The following is a 15,936-nucleotide window of genomic DNA, read 5'->3' as shown; positions in this document are numbered from 1 at the left end:
CATCCCCTGGGTAGAAGATAGGGATGTTGTTAAACATTCTACACAGGACAGCCCTCTACAACAAAAAATTACCCAAGGTCACATACAATAAATATAAATATACTGGACAATAAATATTTTTATCTGGGGATTGTGCACTTCAAATCCTTTCTGAGATGGAGTTTCACTCTTGAGTGCAATGGCGTGCTCTCACCTCACCACAACCTCTGCCTCCCGGGTTTGAGCAATTCTTCCCCCTCAGCCTCCTGAGTAACTGGAATTACCGGCATGCACCACCATGCCCAGCTAATTTTTTGTATTTTCAGTAGAGACAGGGTTTCTCCATGTTGGTCAGGCTGGTCTTGAACTCCTGACCTCAGGTGATCTGCCCACCTCGGCCTCCCAAAGTGCTGGGATTACAGGCGTGAGCCACTGTGCCTGGCCCAAATTCAGATTCTTATTGTCATTGAAAGTTTGCACAATTTGGATTATCGGTGCTTTTCTCAACATGCACCCACCTGTTTCCCGAAAACCCCTTGCCAACCTTCAGAGCTAGACTTGTCCTTGACCACAGAAAGCAAATTTGTCTTTGGGGCCCCAGTCATGTGCTCTGCATCTTGTCCCTACCCAGCTCCACTCTCTCCAGATACCCAGCAAAGACTGGTCTGCTCATCCTCACTGTTTCCCGGCAGCAAGTGCCCTCAGGAAAGTTCTGCCTTCCTTCACTCTCACCTGGGGGTGAACTGAGGTCTATGCGCTATTTTTCTGGAGAGTCCACATGCCACTTATACCGCTGCTCTGGCATTTGCAACCTGCGAAAGGGATTTCTAGCCTCTGTGACCAGGCTGGGAGGTGTTTGAGAGGAATTCAGAACAACTCTGCACCAGCCTTTGTTTTACCTGAGGTCTGGGCCCAGCCCCTGAGAAAACACACACAGCTCCGTCGCCCTGAGACAGGGTTCTGGCTAGGAGTCCACAACTTCAGAACATTTTCTTCTGGGCTCTCTAAGCACATATTTTCATACTAATAAAGTCAAATCATTAATTGAGAAATTTAAAGATTTTTTTTTGTCTTTCTTCTTTGTTTAATTGCATTCGGAAATTTCATGATAGATTTCCAGGATTTGTGAACGGGAGAGTATCTGCCTGAATGACCAAAGAACACTTGATTTTTCTTCTGTGTCATTTTTTAAATTGATTTTTGGAGGCTCAGTATTTTAGCTTTTAAGATTATTAAAACTGAACAGATTTTGGAAAGATTCACAGAGGTATAAAGGAGCTAATAGAAGTGAAATTGCTTTTGAAAACCATTGAACATTCTGTATATGTAAACAAGGGTGTGATGGAAATGGAAATATTGCTTGAAATGTCTCAGGTCAGGACCTCTACCCCTTAACACCCAAATTCTCCCCCTCCAAAAATAAAACCAAACCATTTTCCAAATGGATTTTCTCTGTCTGGTTTTAAATCTTTTAATTGGGGTATAAATTTTCAAACTTAGAACTTCACAGGCTTCATATGATTAATAAAATCTCAAGGCAATTTGCATTAGGAGTATGTGTGCTTATTCAATAATTAACAGCTTCCGCTTAGCCAGCTGCCACCATAGACACATTAGGTTAACTGCTTCCTGTCTGCTTCTCTTTTGCACTGGCTTCTGTTAGGCAGTGATTTCTGACTTCTGGGTGCGTAAAAGTACACACAGTGTGTGAGTAAGCTTATGCTGATGAGCGTGCCATTTTAGAATGCTTAAGAAGGAATTAATTTAAATTTAACCACTGCTAGCTGTTGCTTCCTTTCTCACTGCAGAATTGTTATGGTAACTTCAAAGAAGAAAAAGAGAAATCTCGTGGGCAAAACAGTAAAAATAGTGATCAGATGCAGGTCTAATTTATGTTTGTTATAAATGGTTATGACACTTTTGTAAACATTTCCCAAATTCAACATTCCCCCAAATCTTTGGAATTCATTGTCTTCTCATTATGGAATGTAAATGCACAGAAAACAAAACTGCCTTTACGTGTTGATTTCTACTTTCACTTTTTATGCTCCGCTGTTTCTTAAATTGACATGTAGCTTAGTTATTAATAAAATAAAATGAACCATTCTTAGAAGCTAACCAGAAATTATATTTCATATCATTCTCAGTCTAATATTTTTATATTAACAATATTGATTTCATTTAGCTCAAAAGAATATACAACCAAACTCAAACATAACATTCTTTCAAAAAGAGAATTTCTTAGAAAACTTAAGGAAATTGGTAATATAAGTATTTCTTTTTCTCAGTCTTTGATTGTTTGAAATACCTCCCAGCTTAACATTTCTTCAGAAATAATCTACTCTTCAGACAGATTGGATGTAATTCCCTGCACCAAAGTCTGGCTCTCCATGCTGGGTACGTTGATATAATCTAGGACTGCATGGGTCCTGGACATCCCATTTAATCCATGTCCCATGCCTGGCCCCACCCTTCCCACTCATGGGAGCTCTATCTCCTTTCTCAGAAAGTTGTTCCACTGCAAGATCTCTGCGTTCTCAAAGTTGTTTTAGGATATCCTGCAGAGAGCAGCATGGAAGGTAGAAAACGTCTAGATTTGAAGTCAGCAGACTGGAGTTCTAGCTGTGGCTTCGTCACTGAAAGCTGTCCTTACCCTGTGTCCTAACTTGTAAAAGTGCATGAGTAATGCCTGCCCTACTTACCACACAGGATCCTGCAAAGAATCAATACCCACTTCATAAGTGAGAAAGCCCTACAGTGACACATCCTTGTGACAGGAGTTAGGATGAGATGTAGCCATTCATTTCTTCACTCTTACTATCAGTGTGAAGATGGAGAAAAGCTGTGCCTTGCACATCTGTGCACCTTGATGTTTGGTTGATCAACTGTCTGATTACAGTCATTGACATTTTTGTCATGATCACTCCTCAGTCCCTAGGCAAGGGGTTCTTAAGAATAACTGGTCTATAGTATCATTATATCTATCATTGTTTGTCTGAAGCCAAAGAAACATACAGTAATGAGACGACAATTTTGTTTTATAGCACATGATAAGCTCAGAAAATTCCAGGAGCTATATAACTGGGTGTCAGGAGCTAGAATCCTACAAATGAAAGTTTATTAAGTGTAAGTCATCATTTCAGCAGCTCTTAATGAACTGGCCTATATACTGAGGCAAATGATGGGTGTAATAGATTTTAGGTATCAGTAATTGCTGCTTACCATTGCAGATCCCACACGGCTGACTTTGATGGGATTCCCTCTTCCAGAGAGGTCCATTTGTGCTCTGTCCATCACATACAGGCAAGTGTCCAGGATGCCATCTTCAAACTATTTGGAGAAAGAAAAACAAAGAGAAACTACTTAGTGTTCACTCTGCAAGCAAAATATTCTCTGATGAAAAATAACATGAAACCACAACCTAATGTTTAGAAATGTGTGTTTCCCGTATAGTGATCTCCCATAATCTTTAATATGAAATATTAAAGTAGAAGGAAAGAGACATCTTCTTTTGTTTTTCATTAAAGTGAGTAAGAATATAAAAGCAAGCCGGAAACATAAACAGAACTACTAGAGAGTTGATATACTCAGGGATCATGAGCTGACTTGAAGTTCCTCAGAAGATGATTCAAGTTAATTTAGAAGGTCTTTTCAACATATTGGCTCCTGTACCCAAGAAGAGGGAATGAATGATTTACCAAAGTCAGGCCAGAGTCTTAGGACCTCGAAAGTAATGTAAGTCCTCGTGCATTTTGAAAATAAACAGCTCTCAGGTGTATCACAGGAAGGCGCTTCACACTACTCAGTTTGCACCCAAAATAGTAGGAGACCTCATACAGTGACTGTCCCTCTAAGGTTTCCCCTCTTCTGAGACAAGGTGGACCCCAGGATCAAGGAGAGGGTAGAAGGCTGCAGAAAGTAGATTACACTATCAAGGGAGGAGTCTGGTACCAGTTCAGTCTCCTTAGAAAGAACTGCTAGCGGCCTGGCGTGGTGGCTCACTCCTGTAATCCCAGCACTTTGGGAGGCCGAGGCGGTCGGACCACGAGGTCAGGAGATCGAGAACCTCCTAGATAACATGGTGAAACCCCATCTCTACTAAAAATAGAAAAAATTAGCTGGGCGTGGTGGTGGGCGCCTGTAGTCCCAGCTACTCGGGAGGCTGAGGCAGGAGAATGGCGTGAACCTGGGAGGCAGAGCTTGCAGTGAGCCAAGATCGCGCCACTGCACTCCAGCCTGAGTGACAGAGCAAGACTCCATCTCAAAAAAAAAAAAAAAAGAAAGAAAGAAAGAAAGAAAGAACGAACTGCTAGCCACAGGCAATACCAGAATTTTCTTAAGAAGGAATAAAGATCAAATAGCAAGACAGGAAGATTTTACCTATACTGTACCTCACTTTAGTAAGAGATTTTCCTGAATAGAGAAACCTTGTGTATCATCCACCCAAGTGCTTGTGACAGAAACCACAATCATAATGGCTAATTGCCACACAATTCTTTATTCAGTCCAGTTAGAATACCCACTCTGGGTGTATCCCAAACTGATGGGATGGATGCAGTAATGGGTAATTGCACTAGTTCTTCAGGTATGGAAATAGCTCAGTATTTTGGTTCTTATTAAGCAGCTTCTCTCAGCTATATTTGCCGGGCATGATAGCAACTAACTGGAGAGTTCAAGAAATAGTCATAGAACTGGTCGATTCCCCACATCACTGTAAACACACTTGGCTGGTTATTCTGGCCAAAGGGCACACACCAATAGCCTCTTTGAGTGACAGAAGATACAGTCAAGTGACTGTGTTCCGGGGTGCCTACCCAAAGGCATGCAGGCAAGGAGTGCCCTGACTGGGCTTGGGACACCTTTCCAGACCTCCTTGATGCCCACCTTGATGACTTTTCCCCTTGTTAGCTATCTATAGATTGTCACATTCGGGCCATAAATAGAATCACCAGGCTAAAGGCTAGAAATTGGGGACCAAAGACAAGGGCATCAGGCAGTAGCCAGTATAGTCAAAGGTTGCATGTCACTGAGGAGGGGATGGCTTGAAAGCAGGGCATCAGGCAGGAATCCAAAAACGGGGTGCCAACGTAGCTCGTAGCTTGGCAGGACATCAGAAATGCAGACGGGCAAGCCTGAGCATTGAGCATGTAATTCTCTGGAGTCAGGGAAGCTGTTCACAAAGCCAGGTAGGCAGGATGACACGGGTACTGGAGCAGTGGGTGAGGAACACAGGGAGATCCCATATGGAAGTCAAAGCAAGGCATCCGGAGCCAAGAAAGTTCCCTATGACCACCAGATTCCGTGAAAACTCCCCGCTGGATGCCCAGCACAATGATGCACAGTTCTAGCCATCCCAGCCAAAACTCCTGAGAAATGGCATTCACCCCCTCTTGTGTCGCTAATTAAAAATCCTTTTGAAATCACACGACATGCATTCATTTATAGAAAACTGGTAAAACATCGTTCATTTGCTCCATTGTTAAAGATACCAAACAAATAGTTTGAATGACTGAACATCTTAAAGAAATGCCATTTGCTACTTTATGTCTAGACAATAACTTGAGTTTGCAGCTGATAAAATCTTTCAATGTAAAAGTTCAGCGGGCCTTCCTTTGATGAAATGATAACACTCTTTTCTAATTAGCAGTACCCTACGCTAACACTTAAAAAAAAAAAAAAAAGAAGCTATTTCTTTGAATTGGGCACACCCCTTGCAGTATTCTTTGCATCACTTTCAAAATACCTTTCTTTATAAGCCAGGTTGAACTAATGAGATTTCACTGTTCTAAGTGGCCAAAGCATTTCTCAATAGAATGCCACATTATTCATGGAATCTCTCATTTCTGTAACACTGTAATACCCAGAGATACGTGGTTTCAGCTGATGAATTATGCAGTTGTCTTTATGAGTCCCTACTCCTATGCTCTCTGCCTTGGAGTCTCAGATCCTAAAAAGCAGGAAATTGTGCTGGTCTAATATTGATATACGGGACCCTGCAGGGATACATGTGACAAAAAACATGAAGTAAAAATGTCCTTGACAATAACAAATTTTCAGTGGCTCACCTGACCATAGCTCCAGCTTCTGGTCTTGATGTCATTGACCTCTCCATAAAAAATTACCCCGATGTCATTCAGGACATACTCTTCTCTTTCTTTCTCATTGTCCAGATACACAGCATCATCTGCATCAGGGTTTAAACAGTGACCATTACCAAACCAGACTGTTTCCAAACACTTGCAAGTTTATTTTGTTTCTAAACTGCATTTGATCAGCCAAATTTTTAAAACACGCCCTTTGTTTCACTAAGCATAGCTCATTTCCCAGTATTTTTAGTAATGGTGAACATCATCAGCACCAAATTCAGTCTGGAAATGATGACATTTGTTAGCAAAATGCTGACAAACTCTGGCTCTTTAAGTTCCAAGCAGCAGAATTAAATTGATATGTCTCATTAAACATTTTATGATTCTGGTGCATCAGTAGTTTCAGAATTCTATGATGCTGATGTACATCTCTAACACAAATTAAAATATAATTTCCAACCTTTTAACATTAATAGAAAACTAGATGAACTGAAAATGATTTTTCAAACAAATCTGGGACATATGAGAAGGCAAAAGCCTAATTTGCCATGTCATGTCTGTTTTGTGGCCCATCACTGGCAGGAGGGAAGCAGTAGGTCATCTCCTTTTAATGAAAGATACTTGTGGATGTGCAAGTATATGTATGTGTCCAACCAGCTTCCCTGGCCAGTGTCTTTCATTGCAAAGACTTTTCTTCCCTGTGGCTAGAATTTCAGGAGGGTCATCCTGCCCGTCTATCATCAGTCTGGTAGTTATTCCCAGGCCTGGTGGGAGAGCAGCAAAGCATCTTTAACACAGACAGGACTCTACAAGTGTAAATCGCACTCAGGAAAATGTGTGTGTTTGGGACAGGCATCTAAATGTTTTTACATGAATTCTACCTCAAGGTAACGAAATAATTGATTATAATAAATTCAAAAGGAATGGTCGAATTAGAATGTCATGATCTTGCAATCCCTAATGAAATAACGAATTGAGGCAGAAATAATTCGTTAACAAGGGAACTTCATAACGGGTGGATGAGACTGATAAAACGTGAAGCAGATACTATTGACAAACCTAAATATATGTATCTTCTGCCAGGATGAATGTCCTAGGAAGCAATGGCATGACTTATGAAGTATTTTTGCCCCTTCCTCCAAAAAAATAAAAATGCCACTTGAAGCTGAATCTGATAGAGTCTCTAGATCTAACTAGCTGCTTAACAGAAAATGCCACAGTGGTTAAAAAAAAGTCCCACAGTGGTTAGAGAAAAATATTTCATGACACCAGGGGACGGAATCAACAAAATTCAGAATATGGAAAGTTCTACATAAAAAGTGACTCAGTTTCAGCCATAAGTTTGTGGCATGAAGGAACAGATGAAGAGGATTACTCTAGAGGAAAAGATTTAAGTGACATACCAACCGAATTTAATCTACACACTTCAATCCAAATAAACTAACTAAAAAGATAATTTTTATACATTGGGAAAATTAGATTAAAGATGGTTTATTAGATAATACCAAGGATCTCTTGTTGATTTGTATTAGCTGCAATAATTATACACAAACACAGATAAACACATACATACACACATATGTACATATGTATCTATGTATACTGTATATATGTCTATTTTTAAAAAGCTACATGCTAAAATATGTACAGGTAAAATAATATGATTACTAGAATTTACTTAAAAATGCTAAGGCAAAGAATAAGGGAAAAAGGGATAGATGAAGCAAGCAAATGTGGCAAAATCTTGATAACTATTAACTCTGAGAGACATATAAGTAGATACTCATTGTGCTACTCTTTCTGCTTTTGAGTTTGTCTGAAAATATTTATAAGAAAAATTAACTTTGTCAAAAGATATAAAACTCAAATACAAAATGAACACGTACAAAATGTTTCCAATTGGATATGAACATTCAGTAACGTAAAGATATAAATTCTACCCAAATTAGTCTATATGACCAATGTGAACCCAACCAAACTTCTACTCAGAAGCTTTGGAACTTCGCCTGCTCATTCAAAAGCTTATCTGGAAAACACAATGTGAAAGAAAACAGCCAGGCAGGGCGTGGTGGCTCATGCCTGTAGTCCCAGCACTTTGGGAGGCTGAGGCAGGTGGATCACTTCAGGTCAGAAGTTTGAGACCAGCCTGGCCAATACAATGAAACCCCATCTCTACTAAAAATAAAAATATAAGTCAGCCATGGTGGTGTGTTCCTGTAATCCTAGCTACTCGGGAGGCTGAGTCAGGAGAATCACTTGAGCCCAGGAGGCCGAGATAGCACTACTGCACTCCAGGCTGGGCAACAGAGCTAGACTCCGTCTGAAAAAAAAAAAAAAAAAGGAGAGAGAGAAAATAGCCAAAAACTAATATGTTGAACAAGAAGAAAAATTGAAGGACTTGCCCAAAGGTAAATTAAACTTTGGATCCCAGTTTATAGTTTCCTGCATCTATGCCCTTTGCCATGTAACCAGTATTTTCCCTCTAAATGTGGAATATCCTCTCTTAACTTTAGGCTTATTTTGGCTAACGGGGTGTTAGCAGAAGCAATGCTAGCAGAAGCAAGTAGGGGTCTAAAATATGACTGCACAGCTGAGTATGTGATCATACAAATCTGCTATCACCCTGAGGAAAATATGACCCAGCAAGCCCACTGGTCAAAGAAAGATGAGAGGCACCAGAGCAGAGGGTCTCTGGAGCTCTCAGGCAGAGACGGATCCTCTCCAGCTGTTCCCACCTGAAGCAGTGCTGGCCAGTGAAGCCCCATCCGGATGAGCCCAACCCCAGCCAAGCCCCAGATCCATGAATAAGTGCTTATTGTTGTATGACACTAAGATTTTCTGGTTCTTTCTCATGTAGCATTAGTGTGATTATAGCTAACTGAAACAAAGCTACACTTAAAACTGACATTAGCACAGTAATGGACAAATATATGGAAGGAGCTAAATATGTATTAAATCTTAGTAAATAATAAAGATGGCCCTTAAAATCACTAGGTAAAAATAGATCTGATCAATACGTGGTGTTTTGACAGCTGGTTATCCATGTAAGAAAAAAAGTGTCAGTAAGATCTCTTTATCCTGCTATATACAAACTGTATCCATGGATTTAAGAGGCACATGTGTGTCTCTCCCTGACAATCTTTATTTCACCTGACACGTTCCAGATATAAGCAGGTAGAGAAACATAACATTCAATAAATATATGAAAAAATGCTCAATTCCACTAATGATCAGAGACATAAAAACCAAATTAACCATGAAATACCAATGAAATACCATAATTCTCCTACCATATTGGCAAATATTAAAACAAATGGTTAACCACCAGTGCCAGTGGAGGGTATGAAGAGATGGATACTCTCATCTACTATGGCTGTAGTGTAAAATACTGCCGCCTTTTAAAAGGGTAATTAGGCAATATCTATGCAAATTTAAAATGTGAATTCACTTTGCCCAATGCTATTTCTAGATGTCTATTCTACAGTAACATTTGTACAAAATGTATGTGCAACCTTCAAAATGGCATAACATGCTATAGTGAAAATGGGAAACAATCCAAATAGTTGTAAACAAAAGACCAAAACAATATGATATGACCATACCGAGCAGCCATTAAAAAGAAGATGCATGTGCTCATATAGAAAACGCACCAAGATATACTGAGTGAGAAAATGAGGTACAGAGCAACAGGTTGACACAGTCTCATTTGTGGTTTAAAAAAACCTAAATTCTCTGGGTATATATATGCAATCAATATATAAAATGATAGCAAAGTATCCGTAATGATATACACAGTTAAAGTTGGTTTTCTCTGGGGATTCTCTAGGATTGGAAGATTGGTGAAAAGGAAAGTTTGCTTTTAGCCATATATATGTACATGTGTGTTTATTTGAAAAGAACAATATATTCAATTAATTGCCAATCAAAAATGAAAAGCACTGAAAATACTTTAAATGGATGACATTACAACAAAATGTTAATTGTTGGTGTCTCTGATTTGTAGATCTTTGAGCTCTTTTTATGCTTTTATTATTTTTTATTTCTCTAATGAGACTTTTTCCATGAGAACATCAGAAAAAGTTGTTTTTTAAGATGTGTTTCCACTTAAGTGAAGCTACCCATTTAACAAGAGATTAACAAGTCCAACTTTTATGCATGAGTTTTTCTTTAAAAGCAATATAGGGTTGTGCTTTTTTATTATCAATGTCCTTAAATGCAACATTTTTCTCCTTCTTTAAGTCTCCCTGAACCCTCTCCTTTCCAGCACAGACTGAATTAAACCTTGTTCCCTTAGTGCCCCATGGAGGCTGGGGTAACATTTATCTCACTGTATGGATATTGCCGTTTAATGATTATATTTATTGAATAAGTATGTGTTTAAGTATTTACTTCTTAATTTTTTTTTTAAGTAGTAGCATGTAAATAAGCATTGTTATACTGCTTATTTATGGCCAGGAACTTTCTAAGTGCTTTATAACAAGACACATGAACTCATCCACACTCATAACATCCTTGTGAGGAAAGTAGCCCCCTTTCACTGATAAGGAAATTGAGGCAGAGAGAAACATAACTTTTCCAAGGTCATGCCGCTAGTGAGTTGTGAAACTAGGATTTGAATAAGCTGCCTTCTGAGTAGTTCCTGGCTCTTGGGTCCAAAGGATCAGATGACTGTGTCCCCAGCCCCCAACACTGTGCCTTGGAACATGGTAGGACATCAATCAATGTCTACTGAAAGAATGAGAGATGGGGAAGATGTCTGGAGCTTAGAGAGTAAGGAAGAAGTCCAAGAAAATGAAGGATTTACCTTTGGGCTTTGCGTTAGTATTGATGGGAAGTGATAAATTTAAGTGGCAAAGCATGATAGAGAGGAGTTCTGGAGCTCCAGACTAAGCCACCCTTTCCCTTCCAACTCTTGAATTAAATCTCACCTCAAACAGGCAGACATTATCATGAATCCACAATATGGCAAGGAAGTCAAATGGGAAGGCTCGATTTTAATTTTAAATTTATTTATGATTTTAAAAAGAAGATTGAGGGTGGAAAACAGTGCCTTATTTCCCCTGTTTTTATTCAGATCTGTCACTTTAAAATATAGTTGTCCAAAGCAAGGTGAAAAAAAAAATTGTATCACGATGGAAATGCCAAAAAAAACTCCCTGTGTTTGGAAGGCTAACAAAAATAGAAAAATGTAATCATTTGCCCCGGAGATTTTTGCTGTTGGCTTTTTGATAGTGTTTTTGTTTGTTTTTAAATTTTTGGTTAGCTTCAGAGGGGTGGGGTTTCACTAAGTTTTAGGGGAAGCTAGTTCTTCACTTAGTAAAATGGAAGACTCGACTAATAGGAAAAACAAACTAACAAACAACTCACTATTCTAGAAACCCAACAATTTGGCCTGGCAGAAGGTAGATGTGTGTGAGGCTTGTGTGGAATGTGGAAGCTGGAAACGATACTTAACTGAGGACTGAGGGGAGAAATACGGTCTAGACAGCTCCCAGAGTAGGAGCGGCTGCACCTTGGACCAACTGACAACTCTTTGATAGTAGGTGACCTCTGGCAGACAACCACCATTACAATAAAACTCCGAGAAAAACAGATTACACATGGCACCATTGGTGAGTGTGACACAGCACCTCCATCCACTGCCCAGAGCAGCTCTGTCACCAGAACAGACCTTCAAAATGCCTCGTAAATAACCACTCTTGCAGGCTGACTAACAATTTACAAGAGGCATGTAGTGAAGAATAATGACTTCATTTATTTTACTGTTCCTCTGGTGGGAATAGAAGGGTAGTTAAAAAAGAAAAGAGTGGGCCGAGAAAATTTGGGGTGGATTTCAGTCACCCTCTGACATTCCCACTGTCCTCCCCACCCCACCCGGAGAAGGTAAGGATTTATAACAAACATGTAAAAACAAATGCTGAGCCTATTGATTTTAGTATCTGTATAAGCTCTTTGCGAGAAGGAGGATCATTCATCATTGCATGGGCTGATACATTCCTTCTGCTTATTTACATGCTATTTCAAAGTCAGAGCAAGTTCCATTTCCTTGGTCATTAGGCTCAAGTCTAGCAAAGGGAGCCCAGGAATTAAACACAACTGTGGTGCCAGAACAGCTATCCTACATGGTCTCTTTCAACAGTTTAAACCAGAGTTTGGTGTTGTTTCTAATCCTTTAGAAGGAATAATGGTTTGGCCCTTCAAAAAGGCAAAATGAGTCACCATTTAGGGAAGGAAGGAATTTAGATCGAGGGGATTAGGAATCACTTACACTTGCTTCCCCCTTTATATAAAAGCTGAGCACCACTAAAAAGAGGAAAGATTCATGCTGGGGGTGTGTAATCACTCTTAGAGGGAGTGGCTTGATCTAAAGAGCAAATGTGACTCCGGACAGGTGTCACCATGATATGTTTTTCCATCATAAAGTACATCAAAAGGGGTGGCAGATTCTAACAGGCTGTGTGTGCTGCGGCGTACCAGGAGTAACTTCCTGTCAGTGGGAATTGTGAGCGTATTCAGGAATGGCATTTCTAGAGTCTGAGCTTTTTATTCTGGAAGGATCCAAACCCACTGCCTTCCTAAGATGGTTTCATATAGCCACTCCAGAGACCTTGCTTGCCTACCTAGTAACACTGGAATGGAATCAATCTATGAAGCACAAGCAAGTGGTTCCTCAACAGTCAGTTGAGTTTGCTTCTTTCCTTTTAGCCCCTTCAGTATAAAGTGGAGTAGTTCGCCAGGACTGGTATCCTCGAAATAACAATGACTAACACCCCTTCTCTTGGAGACTGTTGAGCCTAGACCAGAATTTGCACCCTCAGGCTACTGCTATTCATCCGTCAATTCACAGATATTGATAGTATATCTCCTGCCATGCTCATGACAGCACAATCACCCGTGTGTGCATAGTACAACATAGTTTACATTCCTTCCAAACATGTTGCATTACAGCTCACACCAGCTTGAGAAGTTTATTGGATTTGTGCTAATTTGCCTGTTTTGCTGGTTAAGGGCTTTTTAGTGTACTGAGATATCTTCAGAAGATAGACTATTATTCATGAAGCAATTCTACAAAGAAAATGTCAGAGCTTCTTTACTTAGCACATATCCTCTAAGGGAGACTGTGCCCTTGTTGGTATGCTTTAATTTTTTTTCCCAGAGAAAGCTTTCATTTGATCTTGTAAATATCAACCTGAATTTATTTATTTATTTATTTATTTATTTATTTATTATGGCAGAACTTTCCACGTTGATTAGGTCATCACAGAATCTTCTCGGCTGGCCATCTACTGTTTTTTTTTTTTTTTTCTTTTGCTACACAATGCCAGATACTGATGGCTTTTGTTTTAAAAATATAAGTGCTTACCTTGACTGAGTCAGGATGCTCCAGGGTTAGCCCCGGTTTGTTTCTTAATTTTCTATAGGACTTTGAGAAATGCACGTAACATCACAGAACCTGCTTTCTCTCTTGAAATCTGAGTCTAATAATCATCTCCTTGCCTCTCAGAATGGTGATTATCAGTTCCGTTCAGCAAACATTTACTGAACGTTGACTCAATTCCAGGCACCACGAAAGGCTGAATGAGAGAAGGATTATGCCTTCCAAACACACAGTCTAGGGAGATACTGACTATGAGCACACTTTGAAGCATATAAGAGACTCTATAAGGAAGGAATTGTAAACCACATGAATTGGTGGATGAATGTGTCTCTGCATTAGACACTTCCAACCATGCTCTTTCTAGAAACACCTTGTAAAGACCTTTGCACCTCAATCCTGGGGTCACCTACATGCCATTGAAAAGAAGGTTTACTGTGAGCTCTCTGGGATCCTTTCTGATTACGAGGCCACACTAAATGATCCTCGCTTGGCATAAAAAGCATAACAAGTCTCTAATGACTCAGACACTAGGAAGAATGATACATACATTTTATTTAAGAGGGGTATTGAGCAAATAAAGGTTAAAATTTTTGCATAAGTTTTATTAAAACTTCATAAAAATTCAATTAACCAACTATTTGATTACTATCCTATGCAAATACTGTTCTGGGTGCTAGACAGGGTGCAAAGCTAAGCTACTGGCCAGTCTCTCCTCGTTCCCCAAATAGGTTGGAGTCCCCAGTTTTGTGTTCTTGTTGTGCACTGACTTATTTTAGCCTTTTTACAATTGTAATCACTTTTTTATTAGAAGCTCATTTGTAAAACCCTTGCTAGAAGCTATACGAAGATTGTGTCTGCCTTTTTCACTGCCACAGTCCCAGTACCTAACTCAGTATTGACTTTGAATTTTTATGAATGAATACATCATACTGTTGTACTGTGCACAGGTCATTGTGTTGTTATGGGCATGGGATGAGACATACTATCAATATTTGTGGATTGGTAGATGAATGGCTCTAGCCTGAGGGTGTAAATTCAGGTCTGGGCTCAACAGTCTCCAAGAGAAGGGATGTTGGTCATTGTGTTTTTATGGGCATGGGATGAGACATACTATCAATATTTGTGGATTGGTAGATGAATGGCTCTAGCCTGAGGGTGTAAATTCAGGTCTGGGCTCAACAGTCTCCAAGAGAAGGGATGTTGGTCATTGTTACTCTGAGGACAACAGTCTTGGTGACCTACTCCATTCTGTACGAAAGGGGCTAAAAAGACCGTATATAAATACGAAGCAAATAGCTTAAGGATGAATTTAATAATAAAATACAAGTGGGTCATTTTTATTTATTTGCTGTTAAAAGCATCCAAGATATTGGGAACATATTGATTTCTTCATATTAAATTAAATTGATTTATTTGTTTAAAGAAAAATGAAAAAACACATTGAATAAAAAGGAAATATTGGATACTAATTTGGTGTCAGATGCTAAGAGAGAGAGAAATCCACACACACATCACCCACAGACACACTCCTCCCAGCACACCAGATATGTTTTTGACTTTTCTCAAGACGGTAAGTTCTGAGATTACATTTATAAGTTATCTGTAATGATAGGGTACAGCAAAACTAAAAAGTATTTACTTGGGATTATTAAATCAACACAGCAAACATTTATTAAACCTCAAGTGTGCCAGAGGCTATGGATATGAGGTTGAATGAGGTGAGGGAAAAGCAGTGATGGAGAATGGAATGGGGGAACAACTTATCAAGAGGAGAAAAATCCCTTAAAGGTAACTGATGCCCAATCAAAAATACTGCTCAGTGCTTCTCCAGAGTACTAGGCACAGACATCAGAAATCTAAATCTTTCAGAACCCACTATCTGGCACTAGTGCTAGATTACCAAACTGGAACATTCTATATTTGAATAGTGAAATACATTCAATAATTCTGAGTTCCTGAGTAGTTAAAAAAACATGATGAATTCGTAATAACTGCCCATCTCACTCCTGCTGCCTTTGTGGGTTGAGTTTTCTTTAACACCCAGGAGAAGGGTTTCCTCCCAGAATGGACCCGAAGCCCGGTTAGCACCACTAAACTAAAATCTAAGCAATTATTCTCCCTGCATGCACCCCTGCCTTCACTGGTGTGGCATTGCTATTGATCCCCATTAATGATTTAGTGATTAAGGAGGATAAATTGCCTATGAATGCAAAGCAGGCTGAGGGGCCCTCAGGAGCACAGCTGAGCATTCTCCTATCAATAAGTGCTGTGCGTGCTGCTGTAATTTTCAGCCCAGCGTTCTGTGCCACCTCGGACCACAATCTTGTTCACCTGGCTCTCTTTTGACAATTTCTGGAAACAGTTTTCCTTCTCATCTTCTGCTATCTTTTTCATTTGGGCGACAGTCTCACCCGTCTCTTTTGACCTACTTTCCAGTTACCAGGCCATAGCGCTGAGTCCTTTGTTATGCATTAACACACACAAGCATAAAAG

At 39.6% G+C, this 15,936-nt stretch overlaps 1 protein-coding gene across 2 annotated transcripts in view; it reads right to left on the bottom strand.

Annotated features, from left to right (window-relative positions):
• F13A1 (coagulation factor XIII A chain) overlaps positions 1-15,936 on the bottom strand; it is a 184,333-nt gene that overhangs the window by 108,042 nt on the left and 60,355 nt on the right. For both annotated transcript variants that reach the window (XM_055262955.2, XM_063632444.1), the window contains exons 5-6: positions 6,045-6,163; positions 3,202-3,309 (exon numbers count right to left, since the gene is read on the bottom strand). In XM_055262955.2, coding sequence (XP_055118930.2) covers positions 3,202-3,309; positions 6,045-6,163 — 227 coding nt within the window. The remainder of the gene's footprint in view (positions 1-3,201; positions 3,310-6,044; positions 6,164-15,936) is intronic.

The sequence above is a fragment of the Symphalangus syndactylus genome, chromosome 23 (genome assembly GCF_028878055.3).
Source record: "Symphalangus syndactylus isolate Jambi chromosome 23, NHGRI_mSymSyn1-v2.1_pri, whole genome shotgun sequence".
Lineage (NCBI taxonomy): Eukaryota > Metazoa > Chordata > Mammalia > Primates > Hylobatidae > Symphalangus > Symphalangus syndactylus.
This window is presented reverse-complemented; position numbering and strand designations above follow the sequence as displayed.